The 23,592-nt window shown below is 31.2% G+C and overlaps 1 protein-coding gene across 3 annotated transcripts in view; it reads left to right on the top strand.

Moving 5' to 3' along the window:
* LOC143233304 (methylenetetrahydrofolate reductase (NADPH)) overlaps positions 1-19,188 on the top strand; it is a 28,090-nt gene extending 8,902 nt beyond the window's left edge. For 2 of the 3 annotated variants that reach the window (XM_076469431.1, XM_076469433.1), the window contains 8 exons: positions 1,762-1,955; positions 3,516-3,802; positions 3,943-4,222; positions 4,343-4,525; positions 9,120-9,218; positions 10,305-10,427; positions 18,109-18,380; positions 18,672-19,188. In XM_076469431.1, the coding sequence (XP_076325546.1) occupies positions 1,762-1,955; positions 3,516-3,802; positions 3,943-4,222; positions 4,343-4,525; positions 9,120-9,218; positions 10,305-10,427; positions 18,109-18,345 (1,403 nt within the window). In that variant the 3' untranslated portion in view covers positions 18,346-18,380; positions 18,672-19,188. Of the gene's footprint in view, positions 1-1,761; positions 1,956-3,515; positions 3,803-3,942; positions 4,223-4,342; positions 4,526-9,119; positions 9,219-10,304; positions 10,428-18,108; positions 18,381-18,659 lie in introns of all 3 variants that reach the window. The other variant, XM_076469432.1, reaches the window with a different exon arrangement.
* The last annotated feature ends 4,404 nt before the right edge of the window (positions 19,189-23,592 follow it).

The raw sequence follows: 23,592 nt of genomic DNA, 5'->3' as shown, positions 1-23,592 counted from the left end.
TACACAAAATGGGAAGTCAGATTAGTACAATCTTTCCCAAATTAAGTCTGAATCACTTGGAAGCATTTTTTTTTTATATATAATGGAGAGATAAGGCATTTTTATAATTTTGGACTAGTAACACTATAAAGTGTGAACATATTTGTACCAAATTTTATGGGCACATTAAGATTGAGACTCATCACACTACCAAAAAGAAATGATTATTTATTATTCTGGATCTGAGAAGGATTTCCTGAATTTTTGAAGGTGAAATTTAACTTTATCCAATGTAACTGTATGCAATCTCAAAAAGGAATGGTGGAGCAGGGTATGTAATTTCTCTAATTGCTTTTGTTTCATGTTGAGTTAAAGCTACTAAAGTTTAATTAGATTTGCTAAGTATGATAACCAACAGTAAAGTATGTGTATAACTCAAACTATGCTGTTTCCTGCCCTCAAGAATTTTAAGGTCTTGTATCTCTTTTCAGAAAACATCAGACTGAACAGGATATGTAAATGTGTTACTCCTTTCTTTGCTACAATTATATGATAAGATGCAGTTTGTTCTTTATTTTTTTTTCCTTTTAACAAGTATGATTCTCCAGACAGGCTGTTTTAGAGTTTTAGTGATCTTGTTTTTAACTTCCACAAATTTTTTATGTTAGATATGCAATATTACAAATAATTGATTACTTTTAAGCACATTAATGTTTATTATATTGGTAAGCTGTTTAGTTATTAATAGCAAATGAAAGGTGTTTTATACGTGTTTAATAAGTATTTTTCATAGTAAATTTCATTTAATCTTATTGATTATAATGTTTGAATAGTGTTAAATTAACATTATTTTATGAAACTGTTTTGCATTTCAGTGCTTTCTAATCACTATAGATTAACGTATATCTAGTTAGTTACTTATAAGATATTGTCTCAATTTTTAAAGTTTACTTATGTTATTTCTGATCTTTACAGGAAGCTTACTATTAAGAAATTTGATCAAAAGTTTTTAATAATATAATAGTTGTAAATATTTTATGTCTTGCCATATGTATCATGTACTATTCTTTCATTTGTTTGATTTTCAATATATATAGATTGCTGAGAGGCCACATTTTCATTTCATGTTTTTATTTATTTTTATATATTTTGTGCAGAATATTAATGACTTAGCTGTTTAAGGACTCGTACTTCTAGTGCTAGTTTTGTGAATTATCTAGGAAAGTAAACTGAAATAGATTGTAATGGTTCGACATCAAGTATTTTTCAGGAATTTACCTACCACTGTCTCCAAAAATAAAAATATACTAATGTTTGCCCTGGGTGATGGAATAAGTTTGTATTTAAACTATCTTGTTGTATTGGAATCTCTTTAAAAACAAGGAAAAAATGGGATTAGTATGCAACATTTTAATTAAAAAAGAAAAGTCATTATTAGAATATTAAACACTACAATGATAGAATAATGGTTAGAAGGCTATTTTTGAGGGTTGCTTTGATTTAGTAAAGTTTAGGCACACTCTACATGGTTGTATGAAGTCCAGTAAATTTCAGGCATTAGTATGAGTGTTGTTTCATTTAAGTAAATGAAACAATAACCTAAGCTGGAGTTTTGTTTAATAAGCCATAATAACTTAAGATATTTTAGTTTCAAACTTTGGAATTTTCATGCCAATTGTAAGTACACTAATTTCAAACATCATAGTTCAGGGTGTGTGTGCTGTATCCATATATTTGCTCTGTTTAAAAATGTTTTCTGAATAGAGAGTATGTTAAATATAGGCTACCCAACGGGCCATCCAGATGCTACATCTTATGATGATGACTTACGACATTTAAAAGCAAAAGTTGATGCTGGAGCAGACTTTATCATCACTCAGATGTTTTTTAATGCCCAAACTTTCATCAGTTTTGTCTGTAACTGTAGACAAATTGGAATTGATGTACCAATCATTCCTGGGATTCTTCCCATTCAGGTATATGCTCAAAAAATTAATATTCATATATTATCTCTAAACCTACAGAGTAGGATTGAGACTGTATTTTACTTCTTCAAGAGAGAGTAAAGGAAAATAATTTATTTATGTAAGACTGATATCCATAGTAATAAATTGTTTTCTATAAATAAAGCTAACTCATCACAATATTGCTTTTTTGGCAGACATCTCGGACATTTCAGTATTAACTCTTTCGTTGCTCATCACATTGCTTTTAAAATAATATATTTAAAACAACTGATATATATGCACAAAACTTTATTACACTGTTGGTTACCACATGTGTATTCCGAGTTTTAAATAATTGTATAATTTTCGTCAAAGTTCACACAGTCTTGTTCAATAACTTTAGAACTCAATTGACAAGATAAATTATCTTCCTTTATTGCTGTTATTACAATGCAAGCTATGAAACTAATTTTAGAAATGGCCCATTGCAACTAATTCCCACACAGTTTTACTTCACTTTTACCTTTATGTTCACTAACTTACTTTTTTACTTGTACTTGGGTTTTATGTATATTTATTTTTTGTCCAACTGAGGTCTAGAACTCTCAACAGACTTTGAGAAACTATGGGGTAAAGATACTCACTTAAGGCAATTAGAAAAATTCAGAAGGTTCAAGTAATGTAACATCATTTGAAATTCCTCATGTTAAGTAAACTTGCTACAACTGATGCTTCTAAAAATAATTTACTGCTCCCACACCATTAACTAAATAATACTTCTGTATTAAACTTAAATATACATGACTGTTCATTTTAACAGTTCTGATAGTTTCTCTTTGAGAAATTGAATTAGTGTTACAGAAATTGATTTACAAAATAAAATACTCTAACTTGACAATTTTTGGAAGACAGATCTTCCTTCTTCATTAGTGAAATAGAAATTTTAAAAATATTTGGGTTATTGTATTTTTTATTTTATTATTCATGTAATTTTTATCCCATGAAGTTTGATAATATTATGAATAAATTGTAATTAAGATGAGAAGAACATGCTAGCTTTGCTGGCATCACAGAGGTTATTTAAAAATATAATGTAGTGTTTTCAGTTACAGTACCTTTTATTCATAGTAATCGGGTAGATTCCATAGAATCATAGGAGAAATGTCAGAAAGTGTTTTGCAAGAGGAAATTTTGCTTCTCACAATCAGACTGAGTTTTGAAAAGAAAGAGTTAGGACACAGTGTACTGTGAAAACAGTCTCTGTCCATGACACACAACAGTCAAATTGAATGTGAATAAAAGCCAGCTCCATTATTGAAAAAAGAATCTGATGTAACGTGCTACTTAACAATATGAATTTATTGTTATTCTTCAAGTATGTTATTTAATACTGTTTGTCAGCCTATGTTTTACTTCATAGAGATTTCTTTATTCTCAATACTCCTTTAACAAAAGTTTTTAGTATTATTGTAAAGGCTGTCATTGTTGTGTGAAAATTGAAAATTTCTTGATGAGGGATATTAAGCTTTAGGTATTTAACTATTTTACATATTATTATTAGCTGTCATATATAAAAAACTTTCTCTTCAGAGCTTTGACTCTCTGCGACACATTGTGAAGCTGTCCAAATTAAAAGTATCCCAAGAAATCATCACTGCAATAAAACCTATTCGAGGGAATGATGAAGCAATTAGACGATTTGGTGTCAGTTATGCAGTCCAACTTTGTCAAGAACTATTATCTTCTGGTAAGGCACCAGGACTTCATTTCTATACTCTTAACCGTGAAGTTGCTACTACTGAAATTCTTAAAACACTAGGATTGTGGGGACAATCTCCTCAAAAACCTCTTCCATGGCCAACAGCTGCCAACCATAGGTTAGTAACTTTCTGTTAAGTTCATATTTCACTTGGTAAATTGTGCTTCTTACCTTATCTAAATAAAATAAACAAAATGCACACACATACATACATACATTTAAAAAATCTTTATCTTGTTGCTTTCACTGTGGACACAGGAGATGCACCGAGGAGGTGCGACCAATTTTTTGGAGTTACCGTCCCAAAAGCTATATCTACCGCACTCAAACATGGGATGATTTTCCAAATGGCAGATGGGGGTTGTCCTCTTCCCCAGCATTTGGTGAACTGAAAGATTATTATCTATTCTTCATGAAAAGTAAAAGCTCCAAAGAAGAACTATTGAAAATGTGGGGAAATGAAGTAACATGTGAGCAAGATGTCTGGAATGTTTTCTATTATTATCTAACAAGTTCTGTCAACAAAGATGGCTTTCTGGTAAGACCTAACCTTATTTGCTGACTGCAACAGCTACAATTTCTATATTTTAAAGTTATTTTTTGTTATTTCACTAATAATAGCAAAGAAATACCATTTGAGTGTTATTTTATATTCTAGGTCACACGTATTCCATGGAATGATGATGAATTGTGTCCTGAGACAGCCTTGATTGCTGATAAATTGGCAACTTTTAATAAAAGGGGAGTTTTAACAATAAACTCTCAACCAAATATTAATGGAGTGCCATCTTCAGACCCTACTGTGGGGTGGGGTTTTCCAGGAGGATATGTATACCAAAAGGTAAAGATTTGTTTTTATTACTTTCAGAATGTTTACAGTGTTAAATTGAGTTTTGAAAAATATATTTATTTACATAAACTATGTTCATGTCTGTTCAAAACTGCAAATCTCCTTCATGTACAAAAGCATTTTTGTAAACATTCATACATAGTTCTGTCCAAAAGTATTAGGAAGAAGTCAAAAATTAGATTTCATGGTACTTTCAAATAACAGTGGAAAGTAAATCACAGGTGAAACATCAGAATTTTATTAATCTTCATATTTAGTACAACAGAAACTTGTTGGAAGTGATCGAGTGCAGCAAACAGTTAATATTTTGTGTGTGTGTGTGTGTGTGTGTTTTTTGCTTTAATAACTGCAGACAGTCTTTCAGGAATTGTTGCAACATATTTAATTAAAGTGTTCTTTTGGATTTTACACCAGAGGTCTCTAATACACTCCCATAAAATGTCTTTGGAAGTAACTTTTGATTAGTCAAGTTTTTTGATCTATCAGATCCCAAATCTGCTCAACTGGATTGAGACCAAGGTTCTGTTGGAACCATGATGTCATTAGAATGACTTCAGCAGCTTCTTTCTTAACTAAGTAATTTCTGCATAGGTTAGATGAGTGTTTAAGGTCATTATTTTCATTGTAGTAGAATACTTTATCAGTAATACACAAACCACTGGATATAACATGATGACACAGTATCTGATTGGAGTTATGCTTGTCCATTATTACATCTACCTTGCAAATATCTCATGTTGCCTCAACAGAAAAACAACCCCAAAACCATCACACTGCTTTCCCATTGGTTCATGATAGGTGCTATGCATTGAGGTGAGTATCTTCAACCTTTCTTCTGCTTGACATACAAACTATGATTTATTTGTACAGATATTTCAAATTTTGACTTTTCCAATCATTAACAGTTGAGTTTTTACTTTTTAGTAAATTTCAGTTTCTTGATAACATTTGGAAATTGAGGTAATTTTTTTTTAAACTGTTGCATGACCAAACGTTCCATTCTTGTTGAAACTTCTTGATACTGTACATCTGGAAGCTTTTTCAGTTTTTTAATACATGGTTGTTTATCTCGTGCATGATATCATTGGTAGACTTTCTTCTGTCATGAAGGTTTCATAAATAAAGAATCTTAGCATCATTATCAACGAATTATGTGTTTTATCTCTTCCTTTTCAATTTTCAAATTTACCTGTCTTGGTAGTATTTGGGGAACATTTCAAGTCAGCATCAATTTGTCGGAGAGTTCAAACAGTATCACATAGAGATTTTATGCAAACTCTGGCAGTTCTCTGTGTTTTTTAAACCATAGCATAACAACAAAACTTAATATGTAGTGTTAAATACTGCTTTTATCAAGGTTTAACTGTGAAGTGCTATTAAATTGATTTCTTCTCCTGAAGGCACTGCAGACCCTAAACTTGATTAGTATGCTCATTCAAACAGAACTCTTATGACATACCCCCTGGTACATATATGTGGGAATTCTAAAGAATGATAAGTATTCTCAACCTGGCTTATTCTGTTGTCAACAGGCATCAATGAAGCATTATCATAATTTTGAAATTTACATTCTCTAATGGCATGGAAAAAGTAGCCCTATAAAATGAAAATGAATGACAAAATATTCTCTTGTCCTATCACTTTTGCACAGTACTGTTTTTTCAACTTTAAAAGTTGTTGATTTAAAGTTCGGATGCATCTGAAAAACTTGTATAACACTGCTAAAAGAATTAACTCAATTTTTTAAAAACAATAATTATTTATTATAAAATTCTGAAACTGAAACAATAAAGTACCAATAATTTACTATACAGGGTAAAAAATACTAAAATTCCAATGAGACTGAAAAACATTGTTTTGATTAATTGGTAAAAAAATTAATTTTTTTCACAACCCACATTGTTTTAAATAACTTTCTTAACTAACTATACCAAGCATTATACCAAGAACATTTACTTTCAGGTTGTTTTATTTATTAATTACCAATTATGAATAAGTTTACTTTTCAATGTCAAGGAATCAATAAAAAATATATAAACAAAGCAAATGGTCAATGTACTCTTGATTCATCCAATGCAACAAGTAGCTTCGACATATTGGGGTGGTTTGAGATTCATAATTTGAATCATATAATATTTTTACTTGGACTAATCTGTTATAATGGCAAATAGTTTTCAACAAAGAAATTTTAATATAACAGATATAAATTTCAGGCACTAAATATTATTTTGTACGAATACTCTGGACCTCACTCATTACAATTCGTAGTGAAAAGTGGTGTACTAAAACTTCAGCTAGCAATTCAGACATCTCTAAGCACTATATCTAAAACTTCATCTTTAACCAATGTAACATAAAAGCTCAGTTTGAAAAACAGTTTTGTTTTTTTTATACACAATTCAGAAAATAAGACTGGGAACAGTCATTTCCATAACTGTGTAAAATGTTACACTTTTGAGAATGATGTATTAATATTTATTGAAATGTGGAGTGTAATGTTTTACACAAAATAACATTTGTTTATATCACTGCAAGGCCACCAATTCACATATTAAAGAAGAATTTTATGCCATCTTTGATAATATTCCTGTCAGGTCCATCATCTTTGTTCAGTAACTTAAATTTACTTTTTTCATATTTAATTATCATAATGAATTCACATATATTCATATAATAAAATTTCCAGGTTGTGCTAAAATAGGTTTTTTCCCATTGAGTTATGTGTTTAGTTTCATTAATATGGTCTGCTAGATGTAAAATAATATTATTGTTCTTAACATTTCTTTTGTGTTGTTCATCAATTATGAATTTTAAACTTCTTACAGTTTATCCTATATAAACTTTTTCACATTCACATAATACTTCATACATATTGAAATTTTCCATTAAAATCAATTTTCTCTCTAATTGTATTAAGAATTTGGCTGACTTTGTTTATTGGTTTATATAACAGAAAATATGTTGTTGTATTTTAAATTCTTTCATTATTTGATAAGATAAGCCATATATAAATGATTCTACCAAACATTCTTTTTTTACTTTTTTCAGTAAGTAGTGTTTAATATTTTTATCTCTGTTGTTTAGTTTATTGACAGCTATTTGGTTAAACGTTTCTGGTATATTTAAGTCCGATTTACTATTTTTTTTAAATATTTTTTTCTCAAAACATGCAATAGCTTTTTGCAGAGGTACTTTGATGAACATTGACACATCATTAAAAAACATGAAAATATCCTTTTTGATATAAAATTATATTCTCAGTTCTTTCCACAATTTCAGATGAATTCTTGACTGTGTTTTAACCCTTCAAAAATGAAAATTTTGTAAATATAAATTTTACTATAAGTTGAAATCTTAATATTAGATACAATGGGTCTAAAATTGTACCCAATCTTATGAATTTTATGCAAGACATATAGTCTAGGTCAAATAAAGTTACTTGGAGTTAAACTTTGCTTTTCATAAGGTGTTAGTTATACAACTTTTTTTGTTTCTTTAACTATTGCAAAGTTAATTTATAGGATTAACCTTTATGTTCTCATATGGACCTTCTTTCAACATGTCTTCATCTTTAGGATCACAATAATTTTTATTAAGAATTATGGTTTGTCACCCTTTATCAGCCTTGCAAATCTTGTTCCAGTAAACCCTTCAAAATTTCAAAATCCTTTTTGTTATTATTTATGGCCTTAAAAATATTTATTAAAGCACAACACTCACTTCTGACAAAATGCACTTTATCAACATTTAATTTTTCAAGTTAGTTTCAATTTAATTTTTGATATCTTTTTTAAAATGTTTTTGGGTCAAATGAGAAATTTCAATTAAAAAAATGAAGGTTTTACTATAGGTTATTTTTTATTTCTATATTATTATATGATTTGCTTATGAACAGTTATGAGAGTGAAGTACCAGAAAAAAGTAGATAAACACCTGAAGTTTGGTTAAGGTTTGTTGATAACATATTTGTTATTTGGGTGTATGGTAAAGATGAATTAGTTTTTTTTTATTTTCTAATTATCTTAATATCTTTGATTATTCTATCAAATTTAATTATGAAGTTGAGACAAATAGTTGTTTACCTTTGATGGTTATTTTAATTAGTAAAAATTAAGGATAAATTGGAAACTATCATTTATCAAAAACCTTTCTGTTATCATTCCACCATATTAACAATTTTGTCATACTATACCTAGAAAAACTACCACTTTTTTTACTCTTACTTGAATAAGATATTAAAATTATATTGTAAACTAGATGATATTAACATTGAGTTATTATTAATTAAGTAATAGTAGCAGAGATGAAGTTCTAATCTTGATATTATTGACAGAGCTGTCCACAAACTAAAAAGTATTCATTAATGTGTCAAAGATTCTTAAAACCATGTGGCTTGTGAAATAATTGTCACCAATTATTCCAAACAACGTGTCATCAATTCTTGTTATGACTAACTTGTATGAAAAAAAAAAGTTATTTTTGTAACAATAGTATTTGAGTAGTGCTCTTATTTCATTATTATCTGTTTTTCTTCTTCTTCTATATTTTAGTATATGCTGATTTGTAGTGGTTTATTATTTTCTAGGCATATTTAGAGTTCTTTACCTGCAAGCAGAATGTGGATGCTCTTAAAGAAGTTTTGCCAAATTATTCACTAGTCAACTATCATATCATCAATAATTCAGTAAGTTGATTATTCATTAGTTAGCTGTCATACCATCAATTTTTTTAAATAAGTTAATTATCAATGAACTGTAATTTCATCAAGTATTCATTAAGGAAATTTATTTTATATTAGTAATCAAATTTCTCATACAAAGTGATTTAAAAGATATTAATACTACCAATAAGCAACCTTATAATGTCAGATTTTTTTTTCATTTCACTTTAACTGGATATTCAATGTGTTCTTTGCATCTTCAGGAACAATACATTGAGTTCCCATCTCTACATGACTAAAGCTTGTAAATGGCTATCTGATACTTCTTTTTACCTACTCATAACTGGTGACAAACATATAATATTATACATATCTAGTATGTTTCCTAATTACATGTACTACTGGACACATTTTCCTGATATAGTTCCAAAATAAAAGCACTACTAGACATGTCTTGTTACTAGTATAGTGGCTAGATACATGCACTACTGGACACTGATTCGTACAAGCATAAGTGCTCGATACGTGCGCTACTGGACACATTTTCTTCCTGGTATAGTTCCTCCCCATGTGTACTACTAGACAAATTATTGATTTCAAGAATGTTTGTCAAGCGTCAGACTAATTACTAACACATCATACTTTGCAGTAACAAAATTTATCTTTGAAATTCCAACTTTTTTTTTCAAAATTTAAAATATTTTTCGGGTAAAAATGTCCTGATGTTTTTAAAACATAGTTAATATAGTTAACAACAAAATAGGAATGATACAAAGCTGGAATGATCCTAAAGAAAATATTTTAGACTGGTTTGAAATAGTGGATGTGTATATTTGTTGTATTTGATATTTTAGTGTCTATTATTATTATTATTATTATTACTAAACACCTACATTTGCTGGTATTTAGAAAACATGGACCATTACTTCCACCAGCTGTTTTCACAACTGTAAAAGAAATTATGTAAAGCATAATGTTTTTTATAATGCAATAAATCAGATACAGCCTATTAAACATAATTTCAACTAAGTGCAGTACTTTTTATATTTTTATGAATGAGTTTATGATGATTGTTTGCATCATAATAATGAACCTCTTCTTTACCTTTAGGGTGAAGAAGATTACACCAATTGTCATAAGCATATGCCAGTAGCAGTAACGTGGGGAGTTTTCCCTGGGAAAGAAATAATCCAGCCAACAGTGGTAGATCCTGTTAGCTTTAAAGTTTGGAAGGTATTTCTCCATTTAATTAAAAATTTGATTTATATATTCAAGTAATAATTTGCAGTAATAACAAATCTTTTTATTTTCAAATTACAGTTTATCAGTGTTATCTTGAAAACTGGTCATGTATGAGAGTTTCTAAACCTTAAAGTGTAGAAAATAAACAGTCATATCATGCTATAACATACACACACAAAAGTATAAGTTGAAAAGTTAGACTAAGAGAAATATCTGTTAGGTTGAAGACCAGTAGTGTAAGACAAAGTTAGCTGAAACTTAAGGCTAAAATAAAGATCTGTTGGGTTACAGTATGTATGTGTAAAACAAAGCTGAAACTTTTGACTGTGAAACTCATTTTTTTCTACTTATATGTTAGTTAAAAAGTAAGGCTGAAAATAATAAATCCTGAATCTTAATAGCATAAATGACAGTTCCCTGTAAAGTTAGATAATGAGACAAAGACTTGTTGGTGTCAGAGTTGGTAATGCAAGCCAAAGTTAGCTATAGGTTTAAACTATTGGAAAAAGGTTTATTAGTTTCATAGCTTATACTGTGAAACAGTCCTCTGATGTTGCATGTGTTAATGCATTGATGTTTCAAATTTAGCACGTAAATATTTATTTCACATCAAGTTTTTGACTATTTATAGCAAAGGACATATTTGAAGAAGTGTCATGTGATCAGTACCAATGAGAGGATAAAGCTAATTCGTCTCATCAGGTTGTGTGAAGTATCTAAAATAATTCTAGAAATATTATTTTTTTATATATCTGAATGTGAGTTGTCCCTGAACATGTGTTTTTCTGTCACCACCATAAAGTAAGATAGTTTCTGTTCTTTCATTAATTAAGTTTTAACTTCTAATCACAGCAAATTCCTTCATTAACTAATATAATTTTGATTATGACAAGCTACCTACTTAGGATGAAACTAAAAAAGAAACCAACATGGTAATGGGTACAGCTAATTCTAGAACATTATTTCTGTTGACATTTATAGCTGCTACTTGACTGCCAGATTTTCTTCTTTGCCCATCTAAGCATTGATCTGATTTATTCTTGTTTGCTCCAGTCATTATACCCTTCATGATTGCTTTTGGCAATATTTGTTTCATGATATCATCCATCTACATCAATGTGCCCTCTATCCTCTATCCTATATACATAAGCACCTTGATTAGATAATTGTAACTGTTTTTCTCGACAAAGCTTCAAGAATGGGTTTCTCAGTATTACAATCGTTCAAAGATATTTTGAATGTTATTATGTTATCTAGTTTATTTTTGTAATAATAATAATAATAACACTGCACAACAAAGTTTTTGCTTCTTGAACACTGTTGGGTGTTCCTAATAGATATTTGGCTGGTGATCACAAAAATCACATCCAAATTTGCCCATCATGTTCCATTTCATCGAAATCTTTAGTTTCACCAGGACATTTCTACAATGGAAAAACGATATCAGGGCAACTCAAATCCGTCAATACTTGCTGAGTATTGTTGGACGCTGCAACATGATGCACCAGACATTGAATACAATTGAAAATCAGGAGCAAAACACTTTTAATTATGTTGAACTTAATAGCATATTAGAAACATAAATGCAATTAAATACGTTATTGCCAGTAAACAGTTAACTGTTTATTTCTCAGCATTCCTACATGATGAAGCAGAACCAAAACTATATTTGTGCATAACCACCAGGTACCTGTCACAATCAGCAAAACCTTTCAGGAAGTAAAACTTTTCAAAAAAAATTGTTGTGCAGTGTTACAAAGCCCAAACTACAGAAAGTGGGATATTGATAAACTTTCACTGATGTTGATAACATACAGTTTGTGATATGGAGACATATATTCAAATCTGTGGTGATCCTCCAGGGGACTCTGAAGCTGCAATTAAGGGCAATCCTCGACATTTTGGAGAGACTTTAGGTTTGTTTTTTCCTGTACCTTCTTTTTGTCTGTTTAGATTTTTAGAGCCTTATGGTATTGTGGTAAGTTTACAGACTTGCAGCACTGGAGTCCAGAGATTGATACCATTGGATGGATGTGGCAGTTGGCCAGAAATTGTTTGCTCTAAGAAAACAACTTACTTTACCTCGCAAAGTGTTGTTTCAGTCAGTGGTCATTAATACAGTCTTTAAATGGCCTATGAAAAATGAAAAGAGGCTGCTTTGGGATGAGCTGTTTGATTTTTTGTTTGTTGATACTTTGGGCTTTATCCTGGTTGCTTTGAAGCATACAAGTCATTTGATGGCTGAAATGTCTGGGAGCTAAGTTTTAGTTTTTTTCTCTATACACTGATATTGTGGTTCATGCTGGAAAGTTCCCTTCTCAGTTATGTGATTGGACAGTTTGGCCTTATTTGAAATTTGTTGGAACTTTTTGATTTACCCACCTACCACTAGGTGAAGGCTAGAAGGCCTGATGGGACAGTAAGTCTATTTACTTACAACTCAAATTCATCATTTTATTTCCTTTCATTTACTCTTCTTAAAATACTCTGGGAATCCTCAGCTTCACTGATTATGGGAAAGATCCATTGTTCAGATGCATGTTGGTTCAGTTTTCAGGCTCTACATTTCTTCCAGTTTATGTTAGAGTTCTGAATTTCATCAGCTCCCACAGGGGTAGTTCAACTTGTATTAGCAAGTCCCAATACTTGACATCAGCACCTTGGTACATTGGTACTCAGAATAGGCTCTGTCTGTATCCAAGGTTAGTCGTTCTGTTTCTTATATTTACCACTATTATCCACCCAACTTGTAGGGTATCTTTCTCCCACAGTTTATTGGGATTTGGAACTTAGTTATAGGGCTTTCTGAGTCTAGTTGGTCTAGGGGTAGTGAGAGATTAATGCTAATTCTTCACAGTTTTTATTCCTATTAGTTGTTGGGCCAATGCTGACAGGAGATTGGTATCCAGTCATCAATGTTCCTTGTATATATCAGTGCCTTGATTTTCCAAGGTTCACAAATTACTCATTTTTCAATGTTATTTTTTCTAGGACTATAAATGTCCAACTTGGTTATAGTTGTTTTCTGTCAGAACTTTGCCATAGTGGGTGAATCCCACCATTATTGGCATTTATGATACAATAATCAGGTACTTTGCTTCCAAGTTTCTTCCTTCAGACTCGCATAGCCTTCATGTGGGTTCTACTGTATTGTTTTTTATATCCTCTTAATTCCATCAAACCATGCACACACAATTCCACAGATGAACAGTTAGTGCTGGCACCATCTTATTAACTATTAGATCATCACATCCTGATTCTAATTCCACATACAGTTCAAGCAAACTTCCTTTTTGGTACTGTACCATGCATTCTTGCTCCAATTCAATATGTAATCAGTCTGGATACTTTTTTATTTTCCATCTCCTTTTTCAGTTGGGTTTCACCATCTCCCATTCTACTGAATGTTATAGAATAGGATGTCACATTCTTATTCACCTCTTCTTTACCTATTGCACAGATGGTTCCTTTTTTTCTGGGAATATTGGCATCATTCAAATCCATCATGTCCATGGGACAAGAACACAACTGATCTTTTTTATTGCTCTTTATATGATCCAGGATTATACATATCTATTTACTGGTTTCCTCAGTTGAGATCATTCTTTAATCTTGAAGGGTTGTTCATTCTGGACACTACTGTGTTTTGGGTTCCTCTACTACCACCTTGTCAGAGTTTCTTTTTTTTCACAAATGTCTTGCTTTAGGGCTGGGGTGCATATACCAGTAGTTAGGAATTCCAGAGTATATCTATGGATGATGAGGATTCTGTACATAATGTTATGTTTTTGTTCTTGCTTTTCAACAGGCAAGGCTTCATGGTCTGGGCTTCTTAATGGGTACATCATCAGGCTTCTCTCTGACTATTCCTTGTTTCTTACCAAGAAGGCAGGTAGTTTATGGGTCCTTATTTTCAAACTTTGGACCTCCTTTCTCAGGATTAAGCTTATCTTATTACCCTTCAAGCTTTCCATGTTCTGCGGGTGATGCATGTGGTAGAGGGTCTATGTTCTAAATTCAAAGAGATTTCACCATTGGAATAGATGTTGCATCACAAGGTTCTTTTGGATTGGCTCTCATTTGATACTCTATCTGGTGGGTTGCCTTCTCATTGGATCAACCAGCTACTGACAATTTGGTTTCCAGTACCTCATCTTTGGCAGTAGCTGCTTTCTATCTAAACAGGATGAAATTACCCCTGTAAAACTTCTCTTCATTTGCCACTCAGAGTAAGAAATATGATTTGTTCCAACCCATTGTCAGATCCTGTTGATTGCTGCAGGTTGGTGACTAAACTTGGGTTTCTGTTTCTGCAGCCCCTTCTGGTGTGTCCAATTATTCCACTTCTTTTCAGGCTGTAACTGTGGAGGCAACCATGATCTGATATGGTACACCTGGCTATCTAGAAGTTTAAGTTTCTGGCATAGAGGTTATGCTGTCTTTCATATAGAATTTGGTTTAATTTCTAAGGCTGACATCTATCTGTTTGTTTTGTCCAGAGGACACTTTTATCAGTGGTATTGACATTTATATTGGTAATTTTATATTGAGAAGAGGTTGAACTCTTTTTAGTCAGTGGTGTGAACTATAACTTGGTTTTTTGAGTTGGTTCTTTGACACAGACTTTTACATCTTTCACAATTGCCACTGTTTACAGTGACTTTATCAACTACTGTTCAGTTATCATGACTACATATTTTTTGAGTTGAGTCTCCAGATTCCTTGAGCTCTTTTGAGTAATTGGTCCCAAATGATCATTCCAGTTGCATGTTCTTTCTGTACCCATGTTTATGACCTGACTCTTACATGCCACATATCCCCTCTACTTGCTATTTTTTATAGCTGCTGATCTACAGACATCTCTAGGTGGTATGACTTGTGCTGTTTGTTCACGTACCACTTATTACATTTTCTATACATCTTCAGACCAGTTCTGCTTCCCCAACACTCTGTCAGATTGGAAGAGTGAGTTTAGTCCTTTTCTTCAATTGATCTGCTCACTCTTTCTCTATTTGTAATCAAATTTTGATCTTGATTACGTTCATTTTGGGTCTTGAAGGTTTTATTACCTACAGTAATACCTTCAGAGAAATTAGACAACTCTTTTTATTTTGGGCTGTCTTTGAAGGAAAGTTATTTTCTGCGAGTCACATCTAATCAGATTTCTCTTTCCCATGTCTTTAGCAGCCTGGTCAAATTGAATGCTGGATGTCATTAGTGCATAATGGATCTCCTCCAATACCTTTATCTCACATTATTTGTCTGATTTGGCAGACTCTTCATCTGAGAGTTTTTGCTTATCCCCTGTAGCTATTTTAACCATTTCTGTTAGGTCATTCAGAGTGGTAAGTATATTTATTTTTAGCTTTCAGGGTCCCTTTCCTTGTTTTCACAGGATCTTACTTTGTGCCAAGTGTTACTCTGACAGGTTTGCTTTTATCAACCAATTCTGCACCAGTAACAACTACTTCATTATAATTACTACCAGTTGCAACAGGATCTGTGGAAATGAGGTGTTCTGCAAGACTACCTAGGAACTCACTAGGTGGTATTTACCATGTTATGCTGCATCATCACTTATGGGCTGTCATGAGTAAAGGTAAAGGGAATCCTGCCCTCCATTGGCAATTATCTAAATGAATAGATTGTTACTGGTTTGCTTTTAAAAAGTTAGGGAAATTGGTTCATCATTACACTCTTTCCAGAGCATTTCCTCAGGACTCTCCAATATACATTGCCACCCAAATTCTACCATTAGAATTAGAGAGTCCTTACCATATCCAGTTTCTACTCACTGGGGTGTTGGACAGAGTATTATAATGAATTGCTTCACTCTTGGAGAATAGGCAAAATTTAGTACCCTCCTATACTGATCTTTGGACGTTTTGTCTTCCAGATATCAGTAGGATGTCCACAGAAGCCTACTCAAAGTACCACTTCTTATTTGATGCTAAACTATCTGACTTAAATGTGCATGACTGTTCTGCTTAATCAGTATTGGTTCAGTACATTGTTAATGGAAGGAAGTCCACTATCTCCTCATAATTCCAAATGCAGATTTGCCTCACCCTGGGTCCTTCAATGAGCACAGTTGTTCCATATTCTTTTCATAATTCAGGGGAAAGTGGAATACTCCTTGCCCAGTTGGTTTGGGAGTGAGGATGAATATTCATAATTCCTTCCTGGTGAGTTCTGTTTTTTTGTTTGAATACAGTATACATGATCCTATCATTCCAAGCCTGATGTTATTGCCTTTCAGACTTCTTTGGGTGGAGGAGAAAGTTTGTTTCAGTGTTGCTTACTTTCTCACCATGATTCCAATGGTTTGGAACTCATTGCTTTGTGGTTATAGGTTGGAATTCGGTCAGTAGTATATATAGATATGTAATGTTGGTGAATATAAGGACTAAGACCCCTTAACTCAACCCCAAGTAATGGAACTTCAGCTATCTGGGTGGGGCATGTTCTGTGGTAATGATAATGCATGTAAAATTCCACCCACAATACAGGAATTACATTCATAATGAAGAGCATACCTGTTTTGGATGTAGTGCAGTTTCTCCACACAGTTACCAAACTCATCTTGGTGCATCCATGATTTATGCAGATAGTTTCTGTATGGAAAATACCCTTACCATCTACTCCACCTTCTCATGGGATTCTAGCTGTAAGGGTCAGCAGAGATAAGTATGTTTTGGAAGATAACCTGTTCTTAACTTTAAAATGTATCTCAAATAATACTTACCTCTCACCAACAGTTTGTGTTACTGTCTAGGATGGTGCAAGTTTTGAAAATGTGATTACATTATTTGAGTAAGGTGCTCATATACAGTACCAGAATAGAGGATGCAATGATGTTGGTAGAGAGTATTAAGAGGCATGTATCATCTAGGATAATTGCTGGAGCAAGTGATAAAGAAAATCAGAATATTCCATTCTGTGTCATGCCACAGAACTGTCTGTGTTGTTTTGTTTCTCTATCATGTGAGATAACTACTTGGTATATTACAGAACATTCTGTGATTTTCTGCAGATTTTCCTTCTTTGCTCATATGTAATGTATCCTTCAGTCCTTACAGTGAGTTCTTAATCCTTAAATGGTTGCTATTATCAATTAATGCTGCTACCTTTAGCATTCCTACTGTTTAAGGGTTAAGGATATTTTCACAAATTTCTTCCAATATATTTTATTTCCTCATCCAGTTGGTGACTTCATGCTTTCATCTCTACATTAATTACTGTAATAAATATCTTTGAAATTCATCTCCTCTATGATTTTTTTTACTGGTCTATCTTTTTCTATTGTTCCTCAATTGAGTAAAATTTTTTATTTGTATCCTTTTTATTTTTAATTACAGGTGTTTTTTTTGTTTTGTTTTAACCCACCATGTGTGTGATGCTCTGTCAAAATGTGTTAGGTTTGACCCTCCCCTTTTCATATTGAAGCTTGCAATTCAGATATAGGATTAACTTTGATAATTTAAATTATCATAGTGTTGTGATTAATACTCTTATCAAAGATATTTTACTCAGAAATTGGAGATACGTATTACAGTCAGGTAAGAATGTGCTCAGAAGTTAAGAGTGTTAGTTAAATTCAGTATTATTCTTAACCTCAACTTTTACGATTTATATTATATAAGAAAATATACATATCTTTTCTGCTCTATAGGATGAAGCATTTGGACTTTGGACAGAACAGTGGGCTAAACTTTATCCTGAGAACTCACCTTCTCGGCAACTGTTATACTCCATTAGCCAGGACTATTATTTAGTCAATCTAGTGGACAATGATTTCCCTAAAGAAACGTGTTTGTGGGAGATTCTAGAAGTTATGTTTGAGAAACGGATTGAAATGGAGCAGATTTCAAATGCTGTTTCAAGCCAGAAAGATAAAACATCTGATTGAAAACAATACAAATATAAGCACGTAATTTGTCACAAGTAAGAAATGTTTCTTAGTTCATAATAGTTTCTTTACAATAACCTGCTATCTAAAAATGTGCTTGTGACTTCATGGTTTTTATTTTTGTAAGGAAACTGTTAATTATAATTAACTTTAAATTCAGCATCTTTTTTTTTTGTAACATTATTACAATTTATTTAATAATGTTTTATTATGTTATTAAAACAATGTTGAAAATCAAACATTTTTAAACTGTAATTAAAAAAAAAGACATGATGCACAGTTTTTGTTTTTTAAATCAGTCATTCATTTTACAGTTTTTATTACAGAAAAAAACATTCTGGAGGATCTTCAGTACTGTCACTTCTTTTCCAAGTGATACACATGTACCTTGCTCCAAAGAAAAAAACACGTAGAATGGTTATTTTTTTCTTATGAATATCATTTGGAAAATAATTAATATTTGAAGATTAAGCACATTACATTAAACACAGTCATTTTAAATACCACATACACAACCCTGTGTAAAAACAGAACAGCAGTTTTGGATGCAGGGAAATATTTCAAGGAAATGTATAGATATAGTGAAGACTTTTTTCACTTTCCTTAATTAAAAGTGATTGAAAGTAATAAAATGGTTCATCTTTAATTTCAGTGAATAATTTTACTCAGAAAAGTATTGTATGGTAATGAACATTATGTGATTTTTAATATTTTGTTAAAATTTAATAATCCTTAAACATACCTCATATACAAATAATATTAAACAAGTTAAGAGATATGATTCTCCTAAAAAGCTATTGAAATTTGTACTTGAGCAATAAATGCTGTTTTTAATTAAAGAAAGTGTGTTATTCTTGTACTTAGTACATTTCATTACCAATGAAATACTATCATACCACAAACTTTATAACTCTTTCAAGTATAACACCTTACTGTGTGTGTATTTAAGTATTACAAACAAACATGTGCAGAAGAGAAAAACTTTTAATAGCATTTCCTAAGCTCTTAATTACTCAAAAACACAATTTAAGGGCAAACTATATAACTAATAAAATGTTGCTCTTAGAAAATTAACTTATTTGAATATCACTATATTTGTTTTGTTTTTTTTCTTATACACAGACAGGAAGGTAATGAGTTATGTAATGTTTTGTGATACTATATGCCACATCTAAGACCAATAAATACTCTTCCCTGTGCAGTTAAAGTTTGTAGTTCTAGGATATCTAATTTGTCTTTACATTAATTGAAGATTGATAAACTAAATTGTATATAGTGTCAAACCAAATGTAACTATTAAGAAAATGAAATAACTTCAAGGCAATAGAAGCTTATTAATTAAACATGGGTTAGAATAAACACAACTGTACAGTGTATTTTAAATAATGAAATTGTGAAATCTAGGAAAATAACTTGGTACAAATGTCTACTCAGGAGACAGAACTTCTTTAAGAAACAAAATTAGAAACTTTTGCTGAGCTTTCTTACTGTAAAATCTAATTTGAAGCATAAAAAACACAAGAGAAGGAACATGAGGAATATTGAAACTAATAAGAAACAACTGTTAGATACTCTAACTTTGTAGTATTAAAATAACTTTGACAACCCAATAGTTTTAACATCTACTTACTGTTCACTTGCAGTGGATTACCAATATGATTTTGTTTTTTAAAGTTGCTTTAATTTTGTGAGAGTCATGGGTGGCAGTTTCTTGTACTTCAGTAATTTTGAGTTTTTTGTAATAGCTGGTTTCAACTTGCAGTAAAACAATCGTAGGTTTCTTTTCAGGGATTGATTAGGTCGGTGAATAGTCTACATATTATTAAAATTTTAGAATTGGCCTGTCCCCATTCCTGTTCAGTTAAACAATATGCCCACAATTGTGAACTTTTTGATTTATTCACTTGACACATTCTATATTCCAAGTAAGTCATTACAAATTGCCTGTTTGAGGATAAGTCATAAAAGAACAGTTTTGATGGGCAGTGCAGCTAGTTTTCCTTATTTTTCTGGTCATAAGCTGATTGTCTTTAACAAATACATTATTTAATTTGACACTTTGCATATTCAAACCAATTTTGCATGTTAAGTAGACTTAGAATTCTAATGATGAATAACACTTCTAAACATTTCATTTAAAAATAACTGAAGAGCATTTTGGTTGTACTTTGATGAAATCATCTACATATCATATGTACTGGAACAAGTCATTATCACCAACAGGTTTTCATAAATCGGAGCCCCTTTCATTATAAGATCTTATATCAATTACTTCTTAAAATACAAATCTGCAATACCAGTAAAGTTTATTTTTATGTATACAATAGCTACATAATCATTAAAGCAGCAAAACCATGTTTTATTCTGCTAGTTGTAATACAGTAATGCAAGCCTCTTACTTTATTCTGTCAGGTGGATTACTACGAGAGTCAATAAAATACAGTTCAATAATTTATGATAATGATTGATTGGAAATGTGTGACTAGCTCAGTATAATCAATTACCATTGAATATTGATTACAGTAATTAGTGTCGCATAAAGTAATCAGTTTATCAACATTAGGGATAAAGGACAAGATAATTTATTACAATACCTAATAGCAATTTCTCAACCAAAATATTTTGGTGAATGTTACAGTACCTGGTGAGGGCTGTCATTTAATACTTATTTTTGTTCAAACAAACAAAAATACAGGTGTCACCAAGTTTGAGTAATGTAGGCTAGCTATTACTTATTTATAATCGGTAATTCCATTGAATGTAAAACAAGAGTTGAAGGTTTTGTACAGAAATGCTTGATTTCAGTAACCCTCACATTAGTCTTTGTATTATTTTTCTTCAATAACTTCCCAATGACATAAGTTGGGTAAATTACTGTGTCATTAAAGAGAGCACTGTTAATGATAATAATATATCATTAACAATGTGCGTTTCTTACAGTAAACTGAATCCACCAAATACCATAGCACTTTATTAGTGCAGGTATATAGTAGGTTTTAGTAATGTGAAATATTTTTAAGCTATATATTAGAAACTAACATCTCAAGGAATTGTATTCTGTGAAATTTGTTCATTTCATATTCTGCATCAATAACAAAAATAAAGTTAAAAGATTTAAAGAATTATATAAGCATAAAAAGTAGGCTTAATTTTCATAAGCATCAAATAACTTGGAGAAAGCACAAAAACCCAGGAAAGTACTTAGTTTTTCATGTGTTTATTTTATATATTGTTATAAATGTAAAAATAAAAACTTATTAGGTTTGATTAGCTAATATAAATAATAAAAGTATGCTTAATGATGTATGCTCACACAAGCAATTCAATACGATAAGGTGATTTATAACTTGTGTGTCAGGATTGTTAGGCATTGATCAAGGGCAATAAAACAAATTTGAGTATAAGGAGATGTATACACTTTACAAGCTTTATATTATGTAGGATAATAGTTTTGCATTAAAATGTTATTCTAGAATGAAAAAGAATAATTTAGATTTATTTCATATTTTTAATGGTGATTACGAGGTCCGTCAAACTGAGCGAAGGGGTACAGAGTTGGAGCAGAAAAATATATCCATATACACAAAACAGAAAAATCAATTTGTCTATTTGTCAATCTCAACCAAACTTTATGGGTTGATAGTTTACAACAAGGACATATTAATGAAAGTCCACAGTGGGCATTTATCATTGACACAAGTTAAGACTACATTCTTAGATGATGCTATGTTTTTACACTAGTACCTCTTTCTACAAAGTACCCTAATCATTGCACAGTATATACATAGTAAGTTCTTAAACAAAACTTTGGGTGAAATAATTAATACTGTAATAATGTTATGTTATAAATAAATTCTGTGAATGTTAGGATTTTATTTATCGTAGCCTCCACCCTCACATTTTGTTGAGTACATTATATATTTTTTATTGCAAGGTAGAGTTTTACACACAAAATATTTATTTAGGAGGTTCTGGAGATTATACAAATCAAAGCTCATAATTTTCAGATAAAGGTATTTTTAATCTTGACACAAAATTCACTTTGCAATTAAAGCAGTCAACAGTGGTTCCATATATATTCACAAATAGTTTGTAAAAATACTTAATCATGTTTTGCATACACAATACTTATAACATTTAATAAAAGCTTGTCAAATTTCAGAGTTTATAGTACGTATACCTTCATAGTTTTGTAGAGGGGGTTAAAAGCTATGTAAATTAATAACTCCATGTTTAATAGATAGTTTTCTGGCCTTCTACATCAGTGTATGTGGGTGAGAGGGGAGTGCTTATAGGGGTTATGTACATAACATCAACTAATTATGGAGCCTCACCACATCCCTGTCATCCTTTCTTTTGTGCACGAACACTACAGCACAACTCCTACTGCAAAAGGCTCAATCACATTGTGTGATGCTTCAATTTATATAGTACCAGTTTCAACTTTAAATTGTACAGAAATTCATGCGACTTTACTGGTATGTTTTCCTGAGCTGCAACATGAATATTTCTCAGTCTGTTTGTAGTACAGAACAGCTGAATTGGGTTTCTTTTTCCAAATGGAGTTTCTTCTCGATCATATTCCATACTGTTGCCCAAGGAAAATGGAGGGCTTTTGCTACTGCCATTTGTGTTCGTGTTATAAAATGATGCACTTTGCTTAACAAGTTGTACCCCAACCACATTAAGTCTCTTGTTACCCAAAGTTAATTAAAAAATGTAGATCTGTTTTAAAATTCTTCCATTAATTTTTTTACTTGAGTGTCAGAAAGGCTTGTTAAATGCCCTTTACAAAAGCAATTAGGTTTTGGTGACATCACCAAAAGGTAAATTTCTGATACATGTCCTTCTGCTGTGGTTATTCATATAATATTCCTAACAGTCTATACTGTTTTTCAATTTTAATCTAAATATTGCAATCTCCAAAAATGTACCTTCATGCTTAGATGTAAAGCAATGTGAAAAATTTCAAAATTATGTGTTTCAACTCAATTTAGCTAACTATTCGTTTGTGATTAATATAAAAAAAGGAAAATTTAGCATTAAAATTTTGTTAAAGTTAAACAATTGCCTTTGGGTTTGCTACTGTATGAAAGATTGATGCTGTTACACAATCAAAGAATATCTTATATCAAACACCTAAATGTAATGCAACAAAACCATCAAGAAAGTATTTGCTATCCCTTAAATATGTAACTAAACATTGTGAATACTAAATACAATCAATACCACAGATCAATGATAAAA

The sequence above is a fragment of the Tachypleus tridentatus genome, chromosome 12 (assembly GCF_004210375.1).
Source record: "Tachypleus tridentatus isolate NWPU-2018 chromosome 12, ASM421037v1, whole genome shotgun sequence".
NCBI lineage: Eukaryota > Metazoa > Arthropoda > Merostomata > Xiphosura > Limulidae > Tachypleus > Tachypleus tridentatus.
This window is presented reverse-complemented; position numbering and strand designations above follow the sequence as displayed.